General features: G+C 36.2%; 6 protein-coding genes across 6 annotated transcripts; 2 read left to right on the top strand and 4 right to left on the bottom strand.

Moving 5' to 3' along the window:
* Window positions 1–449: 449 nt before the first annotated feature.
* On the bottom strand, window positions 450–4,509 carry LOC117621145 (pentatricopeptide repeat-containing protein At5g24830). The gene is made up of 6 exons (XM_034351471.1): window positions 4,308–4,509; window positions 4,079–4,224; window positions 3,538–3,732; window positions 1,827–3,406; window positions 1,248–1,491; window positions 450–939 (listed from the first exon to the last, which is right to left on the bottom strand). The coding sequence occupies exons 1-4, from the start codon at window positions 4,311–4,313 to the stop codon at window positions 1,984–1,986; spliced, it is 1,770 nt and encodes a 589-aa protein (XP_034207362.1). The 5' UTR covers window positions 4,314–4,509; the 3' UTR covers window positions 450–939; window positions 1,248–1,491; window positions 1,827–1,983.
* Window positions 4,510–5,580: 1,071 nt separating this feature from the next.
* Window positions 5,581–9,885, bottom strand: LOC117623160 (cryptochrome DASH, chloroplastic/mitochondrial). The gene is made up of 13 exons (XM_034354035.1): window positions 9,247–9,885; window positions 8,901–9,040; window positions 8,574–8,798; window positions 8,348–8,473; window positions 8,175–8,249; window positions 7,875–7,991; window positions 7,738–7,784; window positions 7,469–7,545; window positions 7,190–7,265; window positions 6,942–7,011; window positions 6,666–6,789; window positions 6,378–6,427; window positions 5,581–6,215 (listed from the first exon to the last, which is right to left on the bottom strand). Exons 1-13 carry the CDS (start codon window positions 9,650–9,652, stop codon window positions 5,997–5,999), a joined length of 1,752 nt encoding a protein of 583 aa, XP_034209926.1. The 5' UTR covers window positions 9,653–9,885; the 3' UTR covers window positions 5,581–5,996.
* Window positions 9,886–10,109: 224 nt separating this feature from the next.
* LOC117623175 (putative RNA methyltransferase At5g10620) lies at window positions 10,110–13,718 on the bottom strand. Its single transcript, XM_034354060.1, has 9 exons — window positions 13,232–13,718; window positions 12,612–12,730; window positions 12,481–12,512; window positions 11,894–12,036; window positions 11,554–11,620; window positions 10,998–11,075; window positions 10,682–10,827; window positions 10,394–10,466; window positions 10,110–10,311 (listed from the first exon to the last, which is right to left on the bottom strand). The coding sequence occupies exons 2-8, from the start codon at window positions 12,664–12,666 to the stop codon at window positions 10,427–10,429; spliced, it is 561 nt and encodes a 186-aa protein (XP_034209951.1). The 5' UTR covers window positions 12,667–12,730; window positions 13,232–13,718; the 3' UTR covers window positions 10,110–10,311; window positions 10,394–10,426.
* LOC117623185 (protein FAM32A-like) lies at window positions 13,672–14,520 on the top strand. The gene is made up of 2 exons (XM_034354071.1): window positions 13,672–13,875; window positions 14,171–14,520. The coding sequence occupies exons 1-2, from the start codon at window positions 13,734–13,736 to the stop codon at window positions 14,404–14,406; spliced, it is 378 nt and encodes a 125-aa protein (XP_034209962.1). The 5' UTR covers window positions 13,672–13,733; the 3' UTR covers window positions 14,407–14,520.
* A 139-nt stretch (window positions 14,521–14,659) lies between these two features.
* LOC117623167 (probable plastid-lipid-associated protein 8, chloroplastic) lies at window positions 14,660–16,526 on the bottom strand. Its single transcript, XM_034354047.1, has 4 exons — window positions 16,233–16,526; window positions 15,853–15,976; window positions 15,296–15,475; window positions 14,660–14,971 (listed from the first exon to the last, which is right to left on the bottom strand). Exons 1-4 carry the CDS (start codon window positions 16,470–16,472, stop codon window positions 14,772–14,774), a joined length of 744 nt encoding a protein of 247 aa, XP_034209938.1. The 5' UTR covers window positions 16,473–16,526; the 3' UTR covers window positions 14,660–14,771.
* Window positions 16,527–19,339: 2,813 nt separating this feature from the next.
* LOC117614236 (protein FAM9A-like) lies at window positions 19,340–23,186 on the top strand. The gene is made up of 4 exons (XM_034342976.1): window positions 19,340–19,972; window positions 21,375–21,471; window positions 22,103–22,162; window positions 22,794–23,186. The coding sequence occupies exons 1-4, from the start codon at window positions 19,500–19,502 to the stop codon at window positions 22,872–22,874; spliced, it is 711 nt and encodes a 236-aa protein (XP_034198867.1). The 5' UTR covers window positions 19,340–19,499; the 3' UTR covers window positions 22,875–23,186.
* The last annotated feature ends 398 nt before the right edge of the window (window positions 23,187–23,584 follow it).

Raw genomic sequence — 23,584 nt, 5'->3', positions numbered from 1 at the left:
ATGATTCACTTTTTGTTAGTAAGCAATTTAAAATTTGTGTTAAAATTTTAAATGCTTTTCTGAAAAAGTACATGGAAGTATCTCATAAAAATCCACATACCAAGTGCTTCTCTAAAAAGTGGCTTTATGGCCTAAAAGCACATTGAAGTTTTTCTACCGAAAGCTTTGAGAAGCAATTTTGGTTATTACAAACATGCTACTAAAGCGAATGGAGTTGTTCGTCTTTTTCCTTTCTTGGTGCCGCATTTAGGAAGGACAAGGAAAGAATCTTTACTTTTGAGACGTACTCTAAAACTTAGAAGCCAGGAAATCGATCCCAAAAGAAAGCATTTCAATTCTGGGACGACTGAAAGCTTAGAACAAGGGGGTTGCCGTCTCCCTTTCCCTCTTTCCCATTTCCTTGTATTCTTTTGTTAATGGTTCACCAAGGAACAAAATAATGCTTTGCCTAATCAGTTTCAACTCTCCAACTCTTATTATAATAAATAATAGTTTTACTATCATGGGAGCAACCTCGTGAATTCCATTTGAGACCAATCTGATCACCAATTATTACATCACCTCTTGGTTTTACACAAAATTCTATAATGCCATTACAGAATTATGCACCCAAAAACAAGAGACAAAAATTCCAATACCCATTGCTATTCTCGGTTTGTTTTTATAAGGCTATTCTCGGCTTCTATGGTCCCTTCCCTTGTAATCTATATGTAACATTTTTACTATAAATAATGAAAAATTCAAAACAAAAAACCAATACTTCCAGGTCAATTTCACAACCTGCGGATTTCTTCTTTGAAAGGTAAACCAGAACCTAGAATCTATTGTATCCTCCCAAACTGGGCGAATAATATGGTGTCAAAACATGGTGAATAGAACATGAAACCTCAGAGGCAAACAATCCTGTATCCATCTCTGCTGTATATGTGGTATAAACACCTGCACACGAGAGAGTAAAGCATTCAAAAGAAGGATTTTGTTCTCATTACACGTCCAGGTCCCGTCATGTTATCTATAAATTTTCAACACAAAAAGAAACCTCATAGAAATGTACAAATTCTCAAGATGTGTTAGAATGTGACTGCATAGAGTGAATAATTCAGGTACAAGTTACAGCTCAATAACTGTGTAATCTCATCATCAACAGTTCATGCATCCCTAAACAAGGTCTCATAAGATGAATCATAATTCTGAAACTCACGTTTCAAGTATATATAAGTTGGTAGGAAACAGCCTTATATACCAACCTGAACAACTATAGGTGAAACATTCTGACCAAAGTCCTGCTGAATATACTCCCTAGCATCAGGACATCTTCCTTATAATGATGGTCCAAATTGTGGGATGTTTGGGCCCATCCGATCTTCACAAATATATATTAAAGCATCCTGTTTCCGTGTGAAAGGAATTATCAGATTTGGTCCCAGTTTTAGGACCACGACCATCAAGAAAAAGAGTCAATTCTATAAGCCACCTGTCAACCACTTGATCCTGTAAGATTTTTGCACAAAACAGTCAGTGTTCCATATCACTCACAAAAATATGAACGCAAAAACTTGACGCCCTAAGCTGACACGAATTAGACTTGACCAAGACCTTTTTTTATCCATCCTAATATAAGTTATCAAGTTTTAACATAACACAAAACCAGACGAGCATCTTTGTATGTTAGTAGTCTAGTAGAACTTTAGAAGTAGACAAAGAAGCTTCTCTGTCCAGCTTTCCATGGATGACCAGAATCACCAAAAAGTCTAAATTAATAACACAAATACCTAAAAATAAATGTATCACTCAAAGTGTGATGGAACATTTGTGGAAACACATACCTTCAGGAAAAACATATGAAAGATTCATATTTGCCACAAGTAGAAAACGGCCACTGTCAGAAGGGATTCTGTTGAATTTAGATCCAAGAATTTTGACTTGCATGCCAAGATGACAATGTTGCAGTATCCATGGTCAAAGTTTATAGAAGAGGATAACTCAGTTCCCCCTCGTCAGCCACTTCTGGTAAATGCCAAATGCCATGTCAGGCTCCTTAATTTTGCAGTACTGCTTGACAAGTACCTTAAATGGAACATGATCGATAGGTAAACCAGATGCCTGTATATTTTCAAAAAGCTCTTCTGCCTTCTTCATGTTACCTATCATGCAGTACCCTCTGATTAGTTCAGTGTAAGTAATTATATCTGGATCAAGTCCTGTTATCAGCATTTCACGATATAACTGCACTGCGAAAAGAATGTCGCCTAAGTTACAAGCAGCACCTATCAACAAATTATAAGTGACCACATTAGGAAAAAGACCAGACAGAAGCATTTCCTTTTTATGAGAAAGAGCACGAGTAATATTTCCTCCTTTCACTTGGGCGTGGATCAATGCATTGTAAGTATACACATTTGGTTTAACACCAAAAGCGAGCATCTGATCCTTAACAGAGAATGCAGTAGTAAGATCCCCATATCTTCCATGACAATCAATGACAGTATTCCATATTAGACTCTCAGGCACCACTGACTTCTCTATCATATGAAGAAGAAACTCATTGGCTCTGACAACATCTCCTTTACTACATAGGCCCCGAACAAGTATTTTGTATGAAATTTGATTGGGAGTAACTCCCATTCTTGACATAAGTCCATGGACGTAACAAGCCTCCTCTAACTTTCCTCCTTTGCAAAGACCACTTAAAATTATATTATAAGTAAAAACACTAGGAAGTATTCCTCTTTTGATCATTTCACAAAGGTATCCATAAGCAAGGTCCATGTGTTGACTCAGACAAAATCCATGAATGAGAACATTATAAGAAACGGCATCTACTTCGGTATTCATTTGGACCATGTCATGCCAAAGACTAAGTGCCTGAACCATATTTCCATTTTTAACATAACCATCCATAAGTGTAGTTGAGATGACTAGATCTGATGTTGTCTTGTCATTATCATCATCTAATACGTCTTCTAGAAGCTTATTAGCATTCTCCAAAAGGCCTTTCTTGCACAATGCATGTACAATTATGTTGCAAGTGATTCTATTAGGCCTAATACCACTGTTACCCATCGTGGATAAAATATAAAGAGCTTTATCCACTTCATTAAGGCGGCAATAACCCTTAATAAAAGTGTTGTATGTGGCACAGTTGGGAGAGGGGCCATTTTCTAACATCTCCCTAATAAGCCAATCTGCCTTCTCCAAGTCACCAGTTTTACACAGTCCATTTAATAGATAATTGTGTGTCAAGACATCAGGAACAATGCCTTTCTTTATCAGTTTTCTCCGAAGCCAAAAAGCTGTTCCCAACTTACCATCTATACATAAAACCTTTATGATGGCCATGCAATCTGTGTAATTAGCTTTCAAAGTGCAATCCAAAAAGCCTATATTTGCCATAGATATGCCTTCCCTGCAGATTTTCACATAATTAACAAAAGCTTGTTATGAACTATGAAATATGTATCTGTATTTGAGCATTTTCCCTATCCATCAAATAAGATTTTGAGTTTGATCCTAAGAGTACATAGACTGAAAGCTGACCTCATCGTTTTGAGACGTTCCAAACTATCCCTCAACATTGCATCCAACACATTGCAAACTGCGTGTGGATTTTGTTTACCGCGGGAATTCTTCTTCTTTGAAAACCAATTTTGAGCACTCACATGGTAATTCTCGTCCCATTTTTTCCTGAAATCCTCAAAAGTGGATGGAAGTAGATCCTTACCCCGACAAGTCCTGCATATGAATATTACAAAGCAAATAGTGCATATTAGCTTCTTCTTCTTCTTCTTCTTCTTTTTTTCCTTACAAAAAGGCAAATGTGCTGAAATTTGAGAGCACAACGAGGTTTCTAGCAATAAATAATGTCCTCTGTATTAATTCTTTAGCTTTCTTTTTCCTATTTTTTTACTCATTTTCGCTGATACAAACAGCAGATTAATAATAAGACTATAAAATGACAAGCAATAATATCATCTGCATCAGTATGTATAGGCCTTTTCTTCATCTTTTCTAGCAGTTTTTCTCGGCAAACAAACAACAGACTAAGAGTAAAGTGTAAGACTAGAAAATTAAAATTTACCAGGAGCTTTCATCAGAGTTAGCTTGGCAGCACAAAATGTTAGCAAAGATGCGAGCAATGTTGTGCTTGATAGAGTCGAGGGTTCGATTCAAACATCTCAGAAGGGTAATGTGGGACGGCGAAGATTCTCCACATGCGATTACGAGCTGTAAAAACCCAAACAAACAAACAGATGAACAATCGACGATATAAACAAATGTGAAATGACAATTTATGGGATTGAACTCACTGCCATTGGAGCTTTCTGTGAAGAAATTGAAAGTTTTTGAAAAAGAAGAAGAAGCCCCTTTCTTCTATCTTCTTCTTCTTCTTCTTCCTTGACTCCGTAACTAAGTGTTTGTGACTGGTTTTTGTACGGATTAGTCTTCTCCTGAGCGAGGTTAGCCCCGGACGGCGCGAGTTTTTGGAAGACCCAAATGGTTCATGTGCTGTTGAAGATTGAAGAACCCGAATGCACACAGGTAGGGGCGGGTCGGAGGGTAATTTGGGTCAAATCGGGTTCAGCCCCAGATGTCGGGCCCAAATCCAGCTTCTTATTAGAGATATTTAGTGATATACCCATTTCTAGCACTAATATTATAAATAAACCCTACATAATTGAATTCCTATAAAAAAAAACCCAAAAAAAACCCAAAAAATGATAGCTAGCCTTATTGAATTTAATATTGATTATTAAATTACTTTGATGCCCTATTGAGTGCTTTGGGTATTTTTATGAGATTTTGGGGTTGGGCTTGTTTTAAGAAATTGATGGCAGTTTTGTAATTTATAAGAAGTTAAAAGCTTTTTTGTTATATTGTAAATGGGCTTTGGGTGTGTTTCTAAAGTCCATTTTATATATGGTATTTTTATAATTTGGGCCCCCATATTGGGTATAATAGTGAATCTCCCTTCTTATTATCTCTCTTTTTTTTGGATAAATGTAATACTAGCCTCTTCACACGCGTCTGCGAGAGGCTTTTAAAATTTTTTTAAAATTTATTTCATAATTAAAAAGATAAGGATAGTTGTGTTCCATAAAAATAGGATTCATTATTTGATTTTTATTTTTTTAATTTTTTTAATATGAAAAAGTGTGAATTTACCATATTATCCTCATTTAATTAATAATTTCAATTCTTAATGCTTGCATTAATCAATGACATTTTTTAGTATTTTGAATATTTTACCATTCGCTGCCTTTTGATATATATATATATATATATATATATATATATAGATTAAGCTATCTTAATATTCTACCCACTACAGTAAGTTTTTTTCTTTCTTTTTATCAAATAGTTATAAGCCTTTACATCGAAATCATATATAAAGTTGGGTTAGGCTATAGATTCGGTAATTTTTTTTTTTTTTTCCTTATAATCAAAGTGAGATAACTTCATTGAAACAACAATGTTAGTGTACAAAAAGAAGTCTGGACTTTAGTAATGTAACAAGTGTGGCTTCATTAAAACCTTGCCTTTAAAAACCTCCAAATGGAAAAAAATCTGGTCAAAGAAAAAGAGTACTACTACATCACATCCAGTATAGATTCGGATTATTAACAATGATTACAATTTACATCGGATCATTAAACCTAGTTCAAAAATCGAACTACGAATTTGAACCACTCTAACTTGAACTCAGATTACAGAAAATTAACCCAGATGTGATCAAGTTAATTTCTTAATCTATGATTCCGACTAATCATGTTTTCTTCCGGCCACTCAAACAAGTTTAAATTCCTAATTAGGTCAATCAAAGTTTCAAATTAGGTCCGAATGAAATCAAGTTAAACAAACAACGGTGGCAAATGAAAAGTGGGGGGGCATACACATTTGAAGGTTAATAGTAACAAAATATTTGCATCTCATTTTCAGCACATACTTTGAGAAGGATAAAGATGTATAGTAAAATCCTTTCAAGTTTCAACTCAGATTCATCTCCTTTGCCCTTTTGTTTGTCTTCCTCCAAAATTGGTGCCTCTAGCAGCCAAGGCCTTGTCCTGGTTTTGGTGCCTACTGGTATTTCCAAACTTGAGAGGCACAACCTGCTTCATATATGCCCTTCCAGGAAAGTTTCTTTCTTCTTTTGTAAGTGATTCTAGTTGAGGCAGCCAATACGCGACATACTCGCCTTCGGGGTCATATGTCCGTGCCTGAAAAAATATAAGAGCATCTTAGGTACAGAAAGTGTTTATAAAGCTGTTGTAGCTCCAAACCTAATTCATCGAAAAATTTGTGAAAAACTCTGCACTCTGTCATTCGAAATCAGGTCTCATATTAAGAAAATATAACAAGGCAACGTATTGTTTACTCACTTGTTTCGGAATACTGAAGTAACGATCTTCTCTGGGGTCATTTCCAATTCCTTAACAGGATGAACAAATGATAAAATGTTGATTAGTATTAAACCAAAATAGTTAAGTAATTACAATCCTAAAGCATGTGGCTACAATTATAAAGGAGACCTTGGTTCTTTATAATTTTATGATCATCCTCTGCCAGGAGTGTTTACCCAACACAGAAAGTTAAGAGAGAGGCATGCCAATACTTTTAACAGAAACATGCATGCATGGAAGTAAATAAAATGATGAATTTGAAACCACCTGCTCCATAGGTCCAATTCCCATAATTGGAACAAGGGTCATAATCCAGAAGGCATGTCTCAAACCATTCAGCTCCCATTCGCCAGTCAATACCCATATCACGAACTAGAAAGGAACATACAATCTGTAGAATAATAAATGAAGTATTGATTATTTTCAAGACTTTGCCCAATTTTCCCAGAATAATAACATTAAAGGTTAAAACAAGAAGTTTCATGGTAGCAATGCATAAATATACCATATACCATTCATAGTGACAGTTTACTTTGGAATTACCTGCCTTCCCCGATTCGACATGAATCCCGTGGTTGATAGCTCTTTCATGTTGGCGTCTATTAGAGGGTACCTAGAGGTTTAACAAGCTCTGTATATCATTAGCAGAGCAATTACAAAACACTAATATTGAGAGAGAGAGAGAGAGAGAGAGAGAGAGAGAGAGAGAGAGAGAGATTTTCCATTTTGTTTTTCATAAAGATTATGGAGATATAATATTCATCATCTAGCTCTTGGGCAAAGCAATGTACCCTGTACGACCATCTCTCCAGGATTCAAATAAAATCTTGTCTTGGCTCCATCTATGCTCCACATTTCTTGGGCCACCTTCAAAAAGGCCAAAAAAAGACATGACTGCTAAGAAAGAGAAGTAGAGAGAATTGATATCTCTACAATGATATGTTAAAATAAGTGGCTCGCATGTGCTGCGCAGCAACGAACTGTTTAGTTAACATAATTTTACTTCTTTTCTTAGGCCTTTTTTTAAATACTTTGACATGATTGAATATTAAAGCAATCAACTAAATTACCTAAATGGAAAAGGGAATTCCCATATTTTGCTGATAGAAACCTGAAGTAATCCCTCCATATCAATTCGAACGACACCCTGTTATGTTGAACATAGATAAACGGAAAAGACAAAATACAAGTTCAACACTGCTTGAAGAATGGTTTCTGTTGTGTTACCTGGGGGATCTATATCACCTTTGTTCCAACAAAGAAATTATATATTGACAGTATTTTGTCCTCCAAAAGTTTCATTCTAGTTCATGCAACTGAGAGAGAGAGAGAGAATTACCAGTATGTTGAATCATTTGCTTGCCTTTCTTTTTCATACCTCTTTACCTTAAGGACTCAATTGCCAAAATTAGTGTCAGTTTTCTCGATGTCATGTAGTCATATATAGAAAGGAACATAATAACCAAGAATTTCAACCTCTTCATCAATGAAACGAGGAGAAAGGCTTCCTGAAGCAAGCCATGGAGAAAATTTTGTCGAATAATCAGGTCCTAACATCCCATTTCTGGTGTGTTTATATATCCTTAACAAATCCTACACATGAAACACATGAGAATAAGTCAGATAACTAAATTACTCTATTAACACTGTTCCTTTGAATATTATAAAATGTGTTCAAATAAAAAGCCATTTTCCTTTATTGGACACTTTCAACATCACAATATATATATATATATACACACACACACACACATATAACATAAAGATTCCTCTTGCCTTCTTCCAGAAATACTCGTTTACTCTGCCCAAGGCTGCACTTTCACCCCCCACAAACTTCATTCCTTTACTTACCTGCATCCAGAGTATGTAAAAGGAACTTCTTAAATTTCTTAATAGACAAAGTATGAAATATGTGCCTGTATACTCGTATGTATGATATAATAACCTACATTTGGAGATTGAAGTCCAAACTGATCTAATGAAGGAACACATCCCCAGTCCTCAATGCTGGGTGGTGGCCCAAGAAATGCTGGAAGTTTGATGCAGCCACGAACTGTGCATTTCGCTTCAATTGACTGCAAGTTTTTGGTATCATCAATAAACACAGCTAACAGAGAAAACCTCCCCCAGTTATATAGATTTGAAGTAAAATGAACTAGAAAGAAATCTACATGCCTTACGAAACTGCGTATACACATCCGGTAAGCTGAGGGTGTCGAATGGGAGGTCATCTATGTGGTACATAGTGGTACCCCATAAAAGTTGTAGCTTAGGATTATTTGTAGAACTAGGCCCAGAGGATTGCGCTGAAGACAATGGTAAAACCACTCGTTGCAGACCTTTTCTGACCAATCTTTCAACATTTAGCTCCTCACTGCAAGTTTCTTTTTGGGCATATACCTATGTAGATTAGATTACATACCAACATTCTGCTGCTTTAATAAGTTGAAAACAACATAACAAACTCATTCTACCAATCAAATAGTGTGGAAATCACTTAACTGTGTGGGCTCCAAAAACCTCTGCAAGAGAAGGGAGAATCTCCTCAGGCTTCCCATGTTGAATGAGCAGGTTAAGACCCCGCTTCATTAAATTTTTCTTCAAGTCAGCCAAGCACTCAATGAGAAATTGCGCTCTCAACGCTGCCAAACAACAAAATTGTATGACATTTCAATTCTGCATCATTCTATGTTACAAGGAGATTTTAAACACAGCAGCACAAGCCAAAATGAGAACAAAATTCCAAACATTTCACAGCCCAAGGTAATAGAAAACAAGCCAAAAGTCCAAAAACTTCAGCTAGGAGGGTAAAAAATTTGAAATTCTTTTAATAAAATAAAATTGGTACCTCCAGTTTTGGGAAAACCAAAGTAATGGGTAGAGCCAAAAAGCCTGGGATCAACGCAATACACAGCCAAAACCTCCTGGGACGAAATCCAAGCCTTGTAAAGAGCCTCATTGTCCAGCACTCTGAGGTCGTTTCTGAACCAAACGACAGCCACACCTTTGCCGTTTCTCTTGACAGAGGAGGCCGAGTACCTCTGAAAGGTTTGGTCCGCAACCCGGTCCATATCCTCCGGGTCCAAACCCGGAACCTTGTAGACCGGGGCAGAGGATTGGGATTTGGAGCTGGAACTCATTGCTTGGAAAAGATTGAGTCTTTTGGTTGAAATTGTGGGTTTTGGATATGGGAATGGGAGGATGATGAGCTTTTTCAGACGGTAGGGAGCGAGTGAGGAGTGAAGAACAGCCATGCCATGTTGTGAGATCGAGGGAAAGAGAGAGAGAGAGTTTTAGGCTGTTGGGTTGCTGACACGTGGCAGAGAGTTTGAATTTGTAACGTGGCGGTTTGTAAGCCAGTGAAGGGAAGGACACTGATTTGCCTTCAAACCTACCGTTAGGTCCGTTATTATTGGCGGTAATTTCATCTTTATTGTTGTCAAAACCTTATTTCTTTGGTTAAATAAATAGAGTTGAACAAAGACCTGCTATTTTCACCCTTTTATTATCCAAATTTTACCATTGTAAAAAAATTGTAAACGATTTTGATAAAAATTAAAGCATATCTAACAAAAAAACTAATAATAAATCAAGGTATCAAGATTCGTATACTCTGTTTCCTATAATTTGAACATGAATGATCAATAGTGATGTGTTGGATTAAAATTCAAAACTTTGCCATTGTGAGGCTAAAGGTTCACAGAAATGATCTATCATGAAACTCCTTTAATACCTGTAATTTCTTTCTCATTGAGGTTTAATCCACTACATTACTGAGAGTAAGAAAAATAATGTATGAATTTCAGAACTATAGAACAATTTAGTTCCACAAACCCAAATACACGTTTAAGCCACCAGCAACCCTGTCAGTCCAGTGTGTTACTCTTACTCTGATGTATATGTTGCCGATGCCCTACATCAGTTGAACCAAGTCACTCAAAATTAACTCAAGCAAGGCAGACAGGGTAATCATCTGGAATGAAGAACGGGAATACCTGTTAGCATTGTTCAGAACAGGAAACGAAAGGCTAACGATGATAGTTCTGTCCTTTCAGAATAGTCCACGACCTGAAGTAAATTGATAAACATAGATTATCTACTCATTCAGCGTGATCTGACATTATCTTATTTAAAATTCAAGCATTCCTTAACTTATTTAATATAATTTATCCTTAATATTTGCTTAAAGCTGGAAATGATTTCCTTGAATACTTTTCAGAAGTCAGCATTTCAGTAATTGGGAACCGCATGATTTAGAAGTCAGCAGATCAACGTACTCTTACCTATAGAGTTGTTCTACGAGCACAACTATTGCAATTTGATGGTTTAATACCATAGAAGACAGCTTGACAGAAACATCAGCACGCTCTCGCAATCGTTTTCCATGACCATACGGTCCACCAATGCAGAATGATAGTCTTGAAGCTCCCTACAGACAAAGGAACAATAGTGTTATTGGTAAAAAGTTCTTGAATTTTCGTGCTAAACTTTCCTCTGCCAGCTCAACATACATACAAACAACATATATTAAGAATGGATGAATTTCAAGCATGCACACTATCATTCTTGAAAATCACTAAAACGAGAGGTCATTCATACTGTATTTCCAGCATCCCCCACCAACTCAGCCATCTGCTCGGAGCCTATGTCTTTCCCACGCTCATCCAACAGCACAACCTATGAGCACAAGATTACAAAGTGACAATGTAGAAACAAGTATAACCCTTTTAGCATATAGTTTATAACAGCTTTGATGAATTCCACCAAAATGGAATGGCACCACTTTCCCTTTCCAGAGCATCTGAGAAAGGAAGTCATTTCTACAATGGATTTAGAATAAAAGAAATTTAGCCTTCAGCATGATAATAATGGTTAAATCCATAAGAATCGTAACCTCTTTTATTTCATGGAAATCCTATATGTAAGAAAAATCAAGCCTGACGAGGTAAGCATTTAAAAACATGTGCTGAAAGGGTAGTAGAGATTGAGTCAGTTCAGGCTCGGTAGATGAGCAGATCAAGGGTAATAGCAGAACATTACAAAGAAAAGGTATCCAGAGCAAAAAAATTTATGTAAAGGCAAGACTAATTCTCCTACTATTGAGAGAAGTTATTCATCCAATTAAGATTGAGTCCATATGATGCTCAGACTGTACCCAATCGTCAGACCTGATAAGATCCATAACAGCACTGTCTTCATGATCAACCTGAGCTCTCCAATCACTACAATGTACAAGAAAACTAATATAAGCTCTACAAAAAGAAATGATCTGATGAAACCACAATACGAATGTTTCCTCCATGCGTCCAATGTCAATAATTTTCTCACAATTTTGTTTTTTGTTTTTTTTTGGGTGAACTTTCTCACATTATTAATGTCCAGTTTGCAGGAAAGAGGTCTATCCATATCCAAGATAAAGATATATATATATATATATATATATTCACATTAACTACAAAGATTGTGATGATTTAGATGAAAAAATATGAGAGTACCGTGCATGTTTAGGATTGTTCCGTATGTGAGCATCTTCAACACTACAGTAGAGCTTAAGCTTTTCAATGTACTCATCCACTACGAGTTGTACACCTTGTGATCTCTTTTTCCCTACTGATATTATTCGTATAGGGAGTGCTCTCTGCCCAGAATCAATATCACATTTAATCAGAATGAGAACCACTAGTTCTAGGTCCAGTAGGTGTAATGATCTGTTGATGCAACACACAGTAGCCAAATGCTCAAAAGAACGACAAAATCAAATTCACTGAGCAAACTGATACTTCATAGCTAACATGATGGGTGGATTTCAATTGAAACAGATACGCAAATTACTCAAAAAAGGGCCAACAAAATCAAGATCATTGAGCAAACTGAAACAAAGGATGGGTTGTCGGGTAACAAAGTTGAACTCATAAATCATATAAATATAGTTTTCGTTCCAGAGATAAAACTTACTGTTCCGCAATGTAATAAATCCAACGACGGCAGACGTAGTATCAATCACTGATTGGTATGAATAAAGAAATATTTGAAATATATACATTAAAAACAAAGGATATTAATTGAGGTGGAGATAGTTTACCACTGCTTGACCTGTGTACTTACAATCTCTACCTGAAAATTGTAAACGAAATCAAGTTCATAAAATGACAAACTTGAGATGAGATAATGAAGAATATAATAGGGCTGCTAAGGTTCTAAGATAACAGTAACCTGAAGGAAGAGCATAATTAATGGTGGGAAGACGGGCACTAAGCATGACAACCATTTAGAAGGGAAGAAAGACCCAAAAAAAATGGTACTTCTAGCTCCAAATTTGGACCAAATTTACCCTGAAAAAGACAAAACAAGAATGTGAACGGTGATTTATGATGTCGTAGGCTTTGTGTATTGAATACTTTTAGGCAAATGTAAAACCACTCTGGTGACATCCTATTCCTCACTGAAAAATGTGAGCATTGCCATTCTTCTCATTTCATAATACACAAAATGCAGGCACATGGTTTTGGTGAGATTATTGGCCATAATTACTCTTTGCTTATTTCGTAGGAAAAGCTCTGAACAATAGGAAATTCCGATATGAACTAGTTTCATATGTTTCATGTTTGGCAAGGGAGAAAAAAATAGATAAAACGAACAAAATTACTCTTGCTTATAGTTCGATGGAAGACACAGAAAAGATAAAATCATGGGCCCTTGATGCAAAAATGTTCTACATAATTGGTTGCCAAAATCTAGCAAATGATATGGCAAACCAAACTTTGCAGCAAGTTAACAATGAGACAATATGGGGAGATGATAAAAACCAGATTATCCTAAGAACAAATACCAACCTTAAGTTCGAAGGAGCCAATTGGGCAGTGCCCAGTTCAACAAAGAAACATAACTCAAATACTGATATTAAGCTCTCTCTCTCTCTCTCTCTTTCTCTCTATCTCTCTCTCTCTCTCTCTCTCTCTCTCTCTCTCGCAATTAGCGTTAAGCGACGGCTTTTCACGGCCCTGAGCGAAACCGCCGAGAGTTCAACAGCAGAAGCAAAGCTTCTAACAAAACCCATAAAAATTTCTAGCCTCATAGAACGTGCTTCTAAGATGATGAGACGTTAGGTTAGAGCAGGGGACAGACTCTGGGTTGGACTTGTATTTGGAATTGAAGCCCAAAACCCATTGATGTAGGCCCATAACTCAATGTGCGTGCATGTCCGTTGGGGACGAGGAGAGAGTTTGAGGAGTTTCTGGAACCTACGTCCCTGCATATTACATATTTGCCATAATCACACAATTGAAGGGTTCGACGATCAATTCTCATTCTCTCGCGTAATCTCTTCCGGTAAAGATGTCTGCTTTCGATAACGTAGTTGTTGTTGGGAAGCTGAAGCTGAAAGGAAAACCATTAGCCGTGAAAGGAGGTGGGGTTTCAAAGAAAAATAAGAAGAAACGCAGCAATTATTATCACCAATTGTCTCAAGCCTCACAAGGTTAGTTGATGCCCTTCCCTCCTTTTGTAATTCTACTCAAATTCTTATTTTCTGCGTTGCATTGCATGTAATCTGATATTATATTCTTGAAATTTTTATTCATATTTATTTTTTTGGGTGTTTTTTTTAATTTATGGTCCCGTGGAAGCCGGGATTGGTAGGTGGTGATTAAAATTTACAAATATGAATGAACCCTTTTCCAATTTTGGGGTAAAGTTTTGATCTTTTTCGTTTGGAGGTTGTGATTTTTGTTTCGCTAATGGAGAAATCAATTTTTTGTTTTGGAGGGTGATAGGTGGAGAAGCAGTGATGGATGATACTGAGAATGACGGTGGCAGAGGACAGGCTGGGGCTTATGATGATCATCTGACACCCGCGGAGAGGCGGTACCTCCAACAGACAGAGAGGATTCAACTGCAAAAGCTTGCCAAGATGGCCAAAAAATCACATCGCGATCGGGTTCAGGAATTTAATCACTATCTGGCAAATCTTAGTGAGCATTATGACATTCCCAAAATAGGCCCTGGCTAACAACATTCCCTTTCTTCTTTTTTGTCAATTTGGAATTTTGGAATTGCATTTTTATTGTTTGGACCTCAAGAAACCTTTTTGTGTTACTACATTTTTTATAGAGAAGATTGTCTACTTTTCCTTTGTCTGCTGCAACACTTCTCACTTGTTTTAGATCAAGCAAATTTTCATGTTTTAGTGTGTTCGCGATCATGTTGATTGTAGCTTTCGAAATCTAAGGTCCAACTTTCCGTTGATCTAACATGTTCAGTCGTATCAAAGTAGCTTCAGATGTACAATAATAGCATTGAGATATCACACATTTGTTTGCAGCATTAAGCGTTACATTTTTCATGGAAAACGGTTCTCGTCTCACAATAACCATTTCAAGTGGAATTGCCACGTCTTTGGAAAACAAATAGTGAACCTTTTGAGCCCTTCCCCAACCTGACCTTATCATCTATGTATGTGATCTGGAGTTTAACCTCGCTTTCACCGCCGTATCGGAACTCCAATGCACCAACCTTCAGTTCTGGTGGCTCAAATATAACTTGGATCCATTTATCGTCTAAAGCCTTCAACTTTCCTGCTCGTGCGTGCAGAGATGAGAAGTTGAGAACACTCAATCAAGTAGAAAAGGGAACAAGCTTATGAAAAGATTAGCATATGAAACTTGATAATGTAATTTTGTTGTTGTCAAAGGTAGGTATGTGAGGTAAAGAATAACAGAAGCTTAAAACAACAGATTGGATTTCATACAATGTTCAATAAAAGGAGCTTTGTTGCTAACCCAACCATCACTGACCAGACCAGAAAATGAGAATGGTGTTTAAAGTTCAAACTACAAAGCAAAGCGTATAATCAGGAAAAAAATTCAAACATCGGTATTATCTTAGCCTTAGCAGCCTACCTGTTAAAGAGACTTCTCCAGCCAAGAACCCAAAAGCAGAGAAGGAGACTTTGTTTTTGACAATGTCAGGAGCTTCAATAACTTGAATCATCTCCTTCGTTTTAAAAACAAGGCGGCCTAACGTACTTCTGTAGCCACCACCGGGTGATGTCGGCACTGAACAGTACACCACATCCCAATCTGTGAAAGTACTAGATTAAATCTTCATATGACCAATAACAACAAAGAAATGCATACCATGTAATAGTAATGAGTAGATTATCATATATGTTACACAGAGCCAAACAGTTGCTCATGCTAATTTTCAAAAACAAATGCCAAGGCAGTTGTGGTAATTGTCATTGTTGTTTTCAACACCTGGATAAAGTTGAAAATCATATGTCATATGGATGCTTGTTCTTCAACTTTTAACTTCTTTGAACTTTGAAGTCAAGACTAATTTTGAACTAAGAGTTTTGAGTTTTGGCCACAATGCCAGAAAATAAGATATTTCAGCCCAAAAGTTAGGCTGTAATATGCATCTCCAGAAACAAAGTCCACACCTTAATGGGATTTACCTCCGAAAATAAGAGGGCATTTCACTGGTTCACTAACGCAAAAGCTCTGCAATTTCTCAGCCACTTCAGCTACCTCTTCTTGTTCTTCTTTTTTCAGCAAAACTCCTCTATCAGAATGTGTCACCTGATTCAGATCATAAGTCATATTTCATGAGTCAAATATAAAATAAATAAAAAGACTTGGCATAAACCACAAATCAAACTGCACATACTTCATACAGTACTAAATCCATTAACATAAGCCTATTAATTTTCCAACAAGGCAACAGTGAAACTAATATGGGTAAAAAAATCACATTTTCTCAGCTACCAAACAACAAATCACGAACCCAGAATTGAAAAACCAAAAAACTAAAACATGGGATTGATAAAAGCCATACCTTGGAAAGAATAGACGCAGAAAGCTCTTCGGGACCGGTCAGCACTTGGGGGTTGGAGACTGAAACAGAGGCCAATATCCTCAACGTTTTGTGCCGACGACAACGAGTGTAAGGTAAAATGGCAAAAGCCAAATTTGTGGGTTTTGAGCAAAAGTTGAGGAATTTGGGTTTCGAGGGCTCAGGGCCTCCTCTGAATGTGGAGGGTGACAAAGCTAATGAAGAGGTTAATCCAGCAGCCATGGAGGAAAGGCGGGGCTTCGACCAGATTGTGAAAATCTGCTAAGCGATTGCAGTTATCTGATTACAGGTGAAGTGGTGCCACGTAGGCAATGCAAATCAAAGGCGGGACCGCTTTGGTTTAGGCTATTGGTGTAGATGACGCCACATATGAAAACTTTATTTCTTTGCCTTATCTAATTGGTCAGCGTTCCGAGCCTTTTTCTGTTTTTGTTTTGGTCGAAGCGTTCCGAGCTTTTACCACTCCTCTTTTGTTCTACATTTTCTTTCTTGTTATAGTAAAAATTATTATAAAAATAAAATAAAGTGTAAGTAGACAAAATGAGAGTGGGAAATCACCATTCTTAATTTTAGAGCATTTGTAATCATGTTTTTTATTTTTTAGTTAAAATTTAACTAAAAATATTAAAATTTATTTTAGGAACTCTCTATAAAATTTTAACTCCAATCATACTCTCTAGTTTAAGAAGTCATAAATACTATAACTCTTTTTTAATTGGCCAAGTTATATAAATAAATAAATAAATATATATATATAAATCATTAACATTAATTAAAAGTTTAAAATACTCATAAAATAAAGTAGCATTAAATTACATGGAGCCACTATGGATCATTCATCTCTCTTCATATTTAGGAGCTCCTAGAAGTTTCCTTATTTTAGGAGGCGGTTTAGAGAGTCCATTGTGGATGCTATTAGAACGCTTTTTGGCTCTGTTTGGCTCCTCTTCCTAGTTACATACTAGCAGAAAAAACTTTCTTGTAATGAAGATAGCACTGTTTTGCTATTTTTTGACAATAATGCAATGACACGTAAAAAAGTTATCCTGCATGTCATTGCGCTATTGACCATAATAGCAAAATGTGTTATTTTCGTTGCATGAAAGTCTCTCTCTACATACTAAGCTCTCAAGCACATCAAACTACTAAATATTGATTCTTCTTGCTTTTTTGTGTTTTTAAGCCATGAATATAATTACAACAAGGATGCCTACATTCCTACTACCGTACAACTCATACTTCAAACCATTTACTTCACTAAATTAAAACTTCAAACCTAAAGAAAATAAACCTACAACCTTAGCATATCCCCTATGGTCTCGAATAACAAAACCAACATAAACTCTAAGAGCATTTCTACTGGGAGGCCTTAGTCTAGGCAATAGGCTCTCTAGGCCAAGAAATGCACTCCAACTGTACTAAATAGCCCAGGAAAGGCTTGGGCTCCACCAAATCCTGGCATACTTGAAAGTAAGAATAGCCCGAGCTGTTGCTGAAGGGCTGTGATGACGTCAGCAATGAAATTTTTATACAAAAAAAATCAGAATTTTTTATTTATTTCTAAATACCTAGCCATATTCTTCACTTCACACACCAAAACTCTATACAAATTCATCTCTACATATCTCATGTGAATAGTGATTGCCCTTAATTTGCCATGGCAATAGGTGGAAAAACAACAAAAAATAATAATAAGGCAAGTACTATTCATGTGAATAGTAAGAGCATCCACAATCATGCTCTCTATTTTTTAGTTAAATTTTAGCTAAAAACATATAAAAGTTATTTTAGGAGCTCTTTATAAAATTTAATCTCCAATCATGCTCTCTAGTTTAAGGAGTCATAAAAGCTATAACTCTTTTTTAATTGGTCAATCTCTATTAAAAAAATATAAAAAATAATAAATATGAATTAAAGGTTTGAAATACTCATTAAATATATCAGCATTAAATTATAGGGAGCCACTAGGAGTTAGTTCTCTTTCCTCAGAGGAGCTCCCTATTTTAGGAGGTGGATAGGGAGCATGGTTGGAGATATATTTTTCCAAATCTTCCATAAAATTTGTCTAAGAATGTGGTTTAGAAAGCCCATTATAGATGCTCTAACAATCCTTGTCTTTTACCATGACAAATGGATGAAAATGCTCTAAAATCCCATTTAATTGCCTATTATTGAGTTTTTTTTATTTATTTAAATAATTTATTTATTTATGAGTTGAACCAGTTGAATATCCCAAAATGTTCACATTATTTACTGATACTGATAGCATGTTTTCTATTTATTATTTATGTGTTTTAAATGATTGAATATTGAATTATAAATGCATTCATTTTCAAGTGTTTCATTTTTTACGTGCAAATACCAAGAGTGTTAAGCTCACTTCAGTAATTACAACTGCTCAACAGCTAAACTTATCTTATGGATATTGACTGCAATTTTTTAAATATTTTTAATTTCGGTCGTTAAATTGCATCAAAGAGATTAATGAATGCAATCTAACAACCTAGATTAGAAGTATGTAACCAACTTTAATATAAAATACTTACTAAAGAATCTTCGAATATATAATAACACATAAAATAAACTCAAATTTGAATCAATCAAACACATAAAACTTGGTAAACACCAAATCAATCCTCTCAATTAATTTTAGAAAAGCATGAAATTCATCCTTTTGTCATTTAGTAAAATGAGAACCTTTTTTTCTTAATTACACAAGAGAGTAGAAAGTTGGATTTAAGATATAAATTTTTAAAACTCTAACTACTTCTTACAAAATAATTATAAATAAAAAAACAATAAAAAAAAATATTTTTTATATTGATATATATATATATATATATACATCAATCTGAAAGAAATAAAAAAACTATTTTATGTCTTGATGAGCGTGTCCTTATAAGAGAGAGAAATTGTGTGGACGTGGTTCGACCCCCAAAAAGCCTTTTCATTTCCCATCAGGAGTCACAGATCACTGCTACACCGTACTCGCTCATCCATCGACGGCCTACAGTCATTCACTACCCTATGAGCAAATCGTAGCCGTCTGTTCAAATACGCGATCAGTGAAAGCGCGGGAAAATGAAAAATTATCTGCGAGCCATCTGTCAGGTACAAAAACAACACCACACTCAGCCGGAGCGAGTCAGTTTTCCGTTTCGTTGCCTTTGCTTGTGAGAGAAGCTAAACGCAACTCTCTCTCTCTCTCCGAGCTCTGCTAGTCTGTTAGGGTTTGTGGATTTTGTGAAAATGGCGCCGAGGAAACGCAAGAATCAGAAAGAGGAGCCGGCCGAGGTGACCACGGTGACGACCACGGTGGTGACTCACAGCTCCACTCGGCGAGTGACTCGGAGCTTGACTCGGGAAGCTTCGAGTGCAAACCCAGTTGAGTCACGTCCCGAGTTTCCGGCGCGGAAGAAGGCCAAGGGAGCTCAGAAGAAGAAGGAGCCGAAGAAAGAGAAGGCGGAAGAGGGAGAGAAAGACGAAGCGGAAGCGGAAGGGGAAGATGTGGAGGAAGAGAAGGAGAAGGCCGAAGAGAGCGAGGAGGGGGCTGAGGCCGAGGGCGAGAAAGAGGAGGTCGAAGGAGACGAAGCTGAGGAGAATGATGGTGAGGAAACGGAGGGGGCTGAGACTGAGGGCGAGAAAGATGAGGTCGAAGGAGACGAAGCTGAGGAGAATGATGGTGAGGAGTCAAACAAGAAGACCATTGTGATTGAGCACTGGTGAGGCAATTTTATCCCTCTGTATTCGTTTCCTCTTCTTCGTTTTGCCTTGTTTGGTTACTGAGAAATTTTCGGAATATGCAAGAAAATTTAATTTCTTATTACGCTTCTTGTTTTATTTATTTTTTAAAAATCTATTTGCTTATTCATTTTTTGTTCATACCATGGTTTTCGCTTTGAGATTTTGCTATTTTCTTTCTTTTTCAATTTATCAGAACACTAGGGTTTCTTGAGTATGCTTTTATTTTTGGGGGTTTTATTATAAGTTATAGCTATTTCCTCAGAAAACTTATGACAATCAGGAAATTGGAATCGTAAGCGCTGTATTACGTAGTGGTAATGGGTAGTTTGATTTGTCTTGTTCTTCTGTTTGGTTACCAAGGAAAGATAAAACGAAAATTAAGTCAGTTTTGGTCTCTATTTTTTTTTTCTTTCTGTTCTTCTTCTTTTGAAGAAAGGAAGGAACAATAATTTTGGCTTAATTTAGTTGGGTAATGGTCTTTCTTTCTTTCCTCTTTACGAGTGTGGCTGTGTGAGAAAGAATGGAAGAAAAGGAAAATGATATGTGAGCCTCATGGTACCTACAGAAAAATAGGAGTTAAAAAACTTGATTCACAACAATTTTTGTTTGGTATTTTTGTTCATTTTCTATGTCATGGTTTCATTATTTACATAATGATTTAAGGTGTTTGGCCCCTAGACAAAAGCCAATGATTTAAGGGGTTCTGTCTGTGGTTTAAATGTAAAGCTGAGGTGTTTGGCCCCTTCTCTGCTTCGTGTTTAACTTGGCATTTAGAAAGCAGGAACTGGTTTTGGAATCAAGATTCTTCTTGACCATTAACCAGTGCACATTTGTTGCGTCTGTGGTAAATACTTCTTCGTTGGTCAAACTAAAATTCATTCTTTTAAGAGAGCCTTTGATTCTACCAGCTTGTGAAATAAGTAAATATAGTTATGAATCAGAACTTAGAATGTTTCTTCTTTTTTATTTTTCATTTTTTATTTTTTGAGTAGTTTCATTGGTGGATACAATTTTATGGACCTTTGCTTCCAGAAACAGAGGTATGGCTGTGTATGTCATGTCGTCCCAAACCCCACATTAGCGAGTGTCTTGTGCAGTCCGCTGCCTTTTCTGTTTTAATGAGTATGAGGAATATTTTGTAGATAGTTGGTCCTCAGTTTTTGTTGAGGTGTCCATCAGGCACAACAATATTTACTCCAAGTGACTTTATGTTTACATGCTCCAGTTGGCAAATCTGAAAGTAGGGAACCATTGTACGTTTCCTTTTCCGGATAGCCCATATTGGGTTTGCTTTTGCCTTTTTCAGTTAGTATTTGGTTTTTGCTACTTGCAGTTTCATCTTATTGTTCTTTTTAACTAGTGTTTGCTTCTTTTCTGTAGCAAGCAATGCAATTCATTCAAGACAAGAGCTAATCAGGTCAAAGGTGGTTTAGAGAAAGGCGTTCCTGGTATCACAGTTCTCATAAACCCTGATAAGGTATACTTGTTGAAAGGGTATTAATTTTGTCCATGAATTTGAGTTTTAGATGAAATGATTTAAAAGAAAGCGTTTGGATATTACAGTAAGATTGAATTAGTAGAAAACCCGTAAAGCACTAGACATAATGTATTTGAAATAACTACATACGAGGAATCATTTGAAATCCATACGTTTCTTCTTTTTCTCTAATTCAAATATAGGTTTGCATTTTAATAGTCCAACTATAGGAGTTTCACTATATCCCTAAATGTGAAACTACTCTTCTCAAATGGACCCTAATAGAAATTGGCTTAAGTTTGATAATCTTTCACTTGAATAATCAGATAAGGGGATATACCGAATTTGGTATTTATGCATAATTGCTTTGTAGACTTGTTATTTAACTATAGGAAAGAAGTTTTAGTTTAGAAGTTATAAGTATTCAAACTATTTGGAAGCTAATGTACAAGGCATTAAGGCGCAGATTAGAATCGTACAAAACCTTTTGTCACTAGGAAAATAGCAAATAAATCTCTAGGACTAAAGTGTTTGGTATTTCAGTGAGTTTTCAATCAATAATTAATGGATTAAGGCATCATCAGCATAAATAATTATCTGACTTTTTCTTTTATTTTCTTTCTGGAAATAGCCAAGAAGGGGCTGCTTTGAAATACGGGAGGAAGGTGGTGAGACATTCATCAGTCTTTTGGTAATTCTTACACCCGCATTATTATATTTTTACAAGTTGCATTTGTGACGACCTCAAGTTTTTTATTTACATTTTGAATGATCCTATGGGCGAGCGAATAGCTTACTCTTTTTTTTTTTTCACTGGAAAGGTAAGTTGTTGTTTAAAAGAAATGCTAAAAGAAGCTGTAAGGGGGTAGGCTAGACCCCGGTTGGGCATTATAGTCCTCCAGCTTGGGCTGACATAAATTAGTCAAGTTTTATCTTGGGTTGAATATTTCCTTTTGCATCTGAGCTTGCTTTGGCCCAAATGAGCCATACTCAAGCTGTTCCCTAAAGATTTGAGCTGCTGACAAGAATATTTGGCCCACCTTTACTTGGTCAGACAAATTATACTTGCAGTTGAACCTCTTTGCTTTGATTATATTTGGTGAATCAGGCCAAGGTCATGTCAGATAAACTCTGGTCTTCTCTCTTATCTTAAAAAAGAATGCTGGGTTGGATCATTTAGTTTTATGAAGGGAGGGTGATCTTAAGATTCTGATCCATGAGACGGTTTATTATGGTGAAGAAATGATCTACACTACGTGTTATCAGCCTATTAAGAATTAATTACTTTTTCTGAGTTGTCATTTATGGGTTGTCTGTTGCAGGGCATGAAGCGACCGTTTAAACCAATGAAGGATCTGAACATGGAGGAAGTCATTGGCAATATAATTGAGAAGATCAAATGAAGGAGGTGGTGCATAGCATGGCAGCGGAGTTTTTGTTATTAGAACTAACCGTCTTTTTGGGGGTACCCAAAGTTCATTGGCTGTTTTGACAGTAGAGTTTTTTACTACTGATTTGCATATGGTTGTGTTCTAACGATGACTGTAAAGCTGGGCCGATACTGATCTGGATACTTTTGAAGGGCTTAAATGATTAGCCGTCGCATACAAGTGAATGTAGGTTACTGATGATCCTACTCTTTTTGTAAGTGCTTGAAGGAAATCAGTTGAACTGCTTTAACAGCATAATATTCCAGATTCCAGATTTGATTTCCAGTTCCGCTCCACTATGCATTATTCTTAAGGCTTTTTATACCCATGCAAAGGTTTTTATTTATTATTATTATTATTTTCTATCACATCCCAATTAGAGTTTATTATATGCTTGTATATCAGACAGAAATGGAAATCTATTCTGCGTCTTCGAGTGGTTAGAAGTTTTCTTCATGACTGCCACCATTTCATAAGTATGCCCGAGATTTTGTCTGCTCATAGGTTTATAATATCAATTTCCGTTAATGATCTTTGTTTATATTTGATAATAGATTGAAGTTGAATGATTATTTTCCTACTTTTCCCTTATATGTATGCATTTTACGTTTGTAAAAGAAATAAAAAAGGAAAATAAATTTTTGGGAAGTAGAGAGAATTGTTTTGAGCCGGAGGAAATTTTC

The sequence above is a fragment of the Prunus dulcis genome, chromosome 1, assembly GCF_902201215.1.
Source record: "Prunus dulcis chromosome 1, ALMONDv2, whole genome shotgun sequence".
In the NCBI taxonomy this organism is placed as follows: domain Eukaryota; kingdom Viridiplantae; phylum Streptophyta; class Magnoliopsida; order Rosales; family Rosaceae; genus Prunus; species Prunus dulcis.
This window is presented reverse-complemented; position numbering and strand designations above follow the sequence as displayed.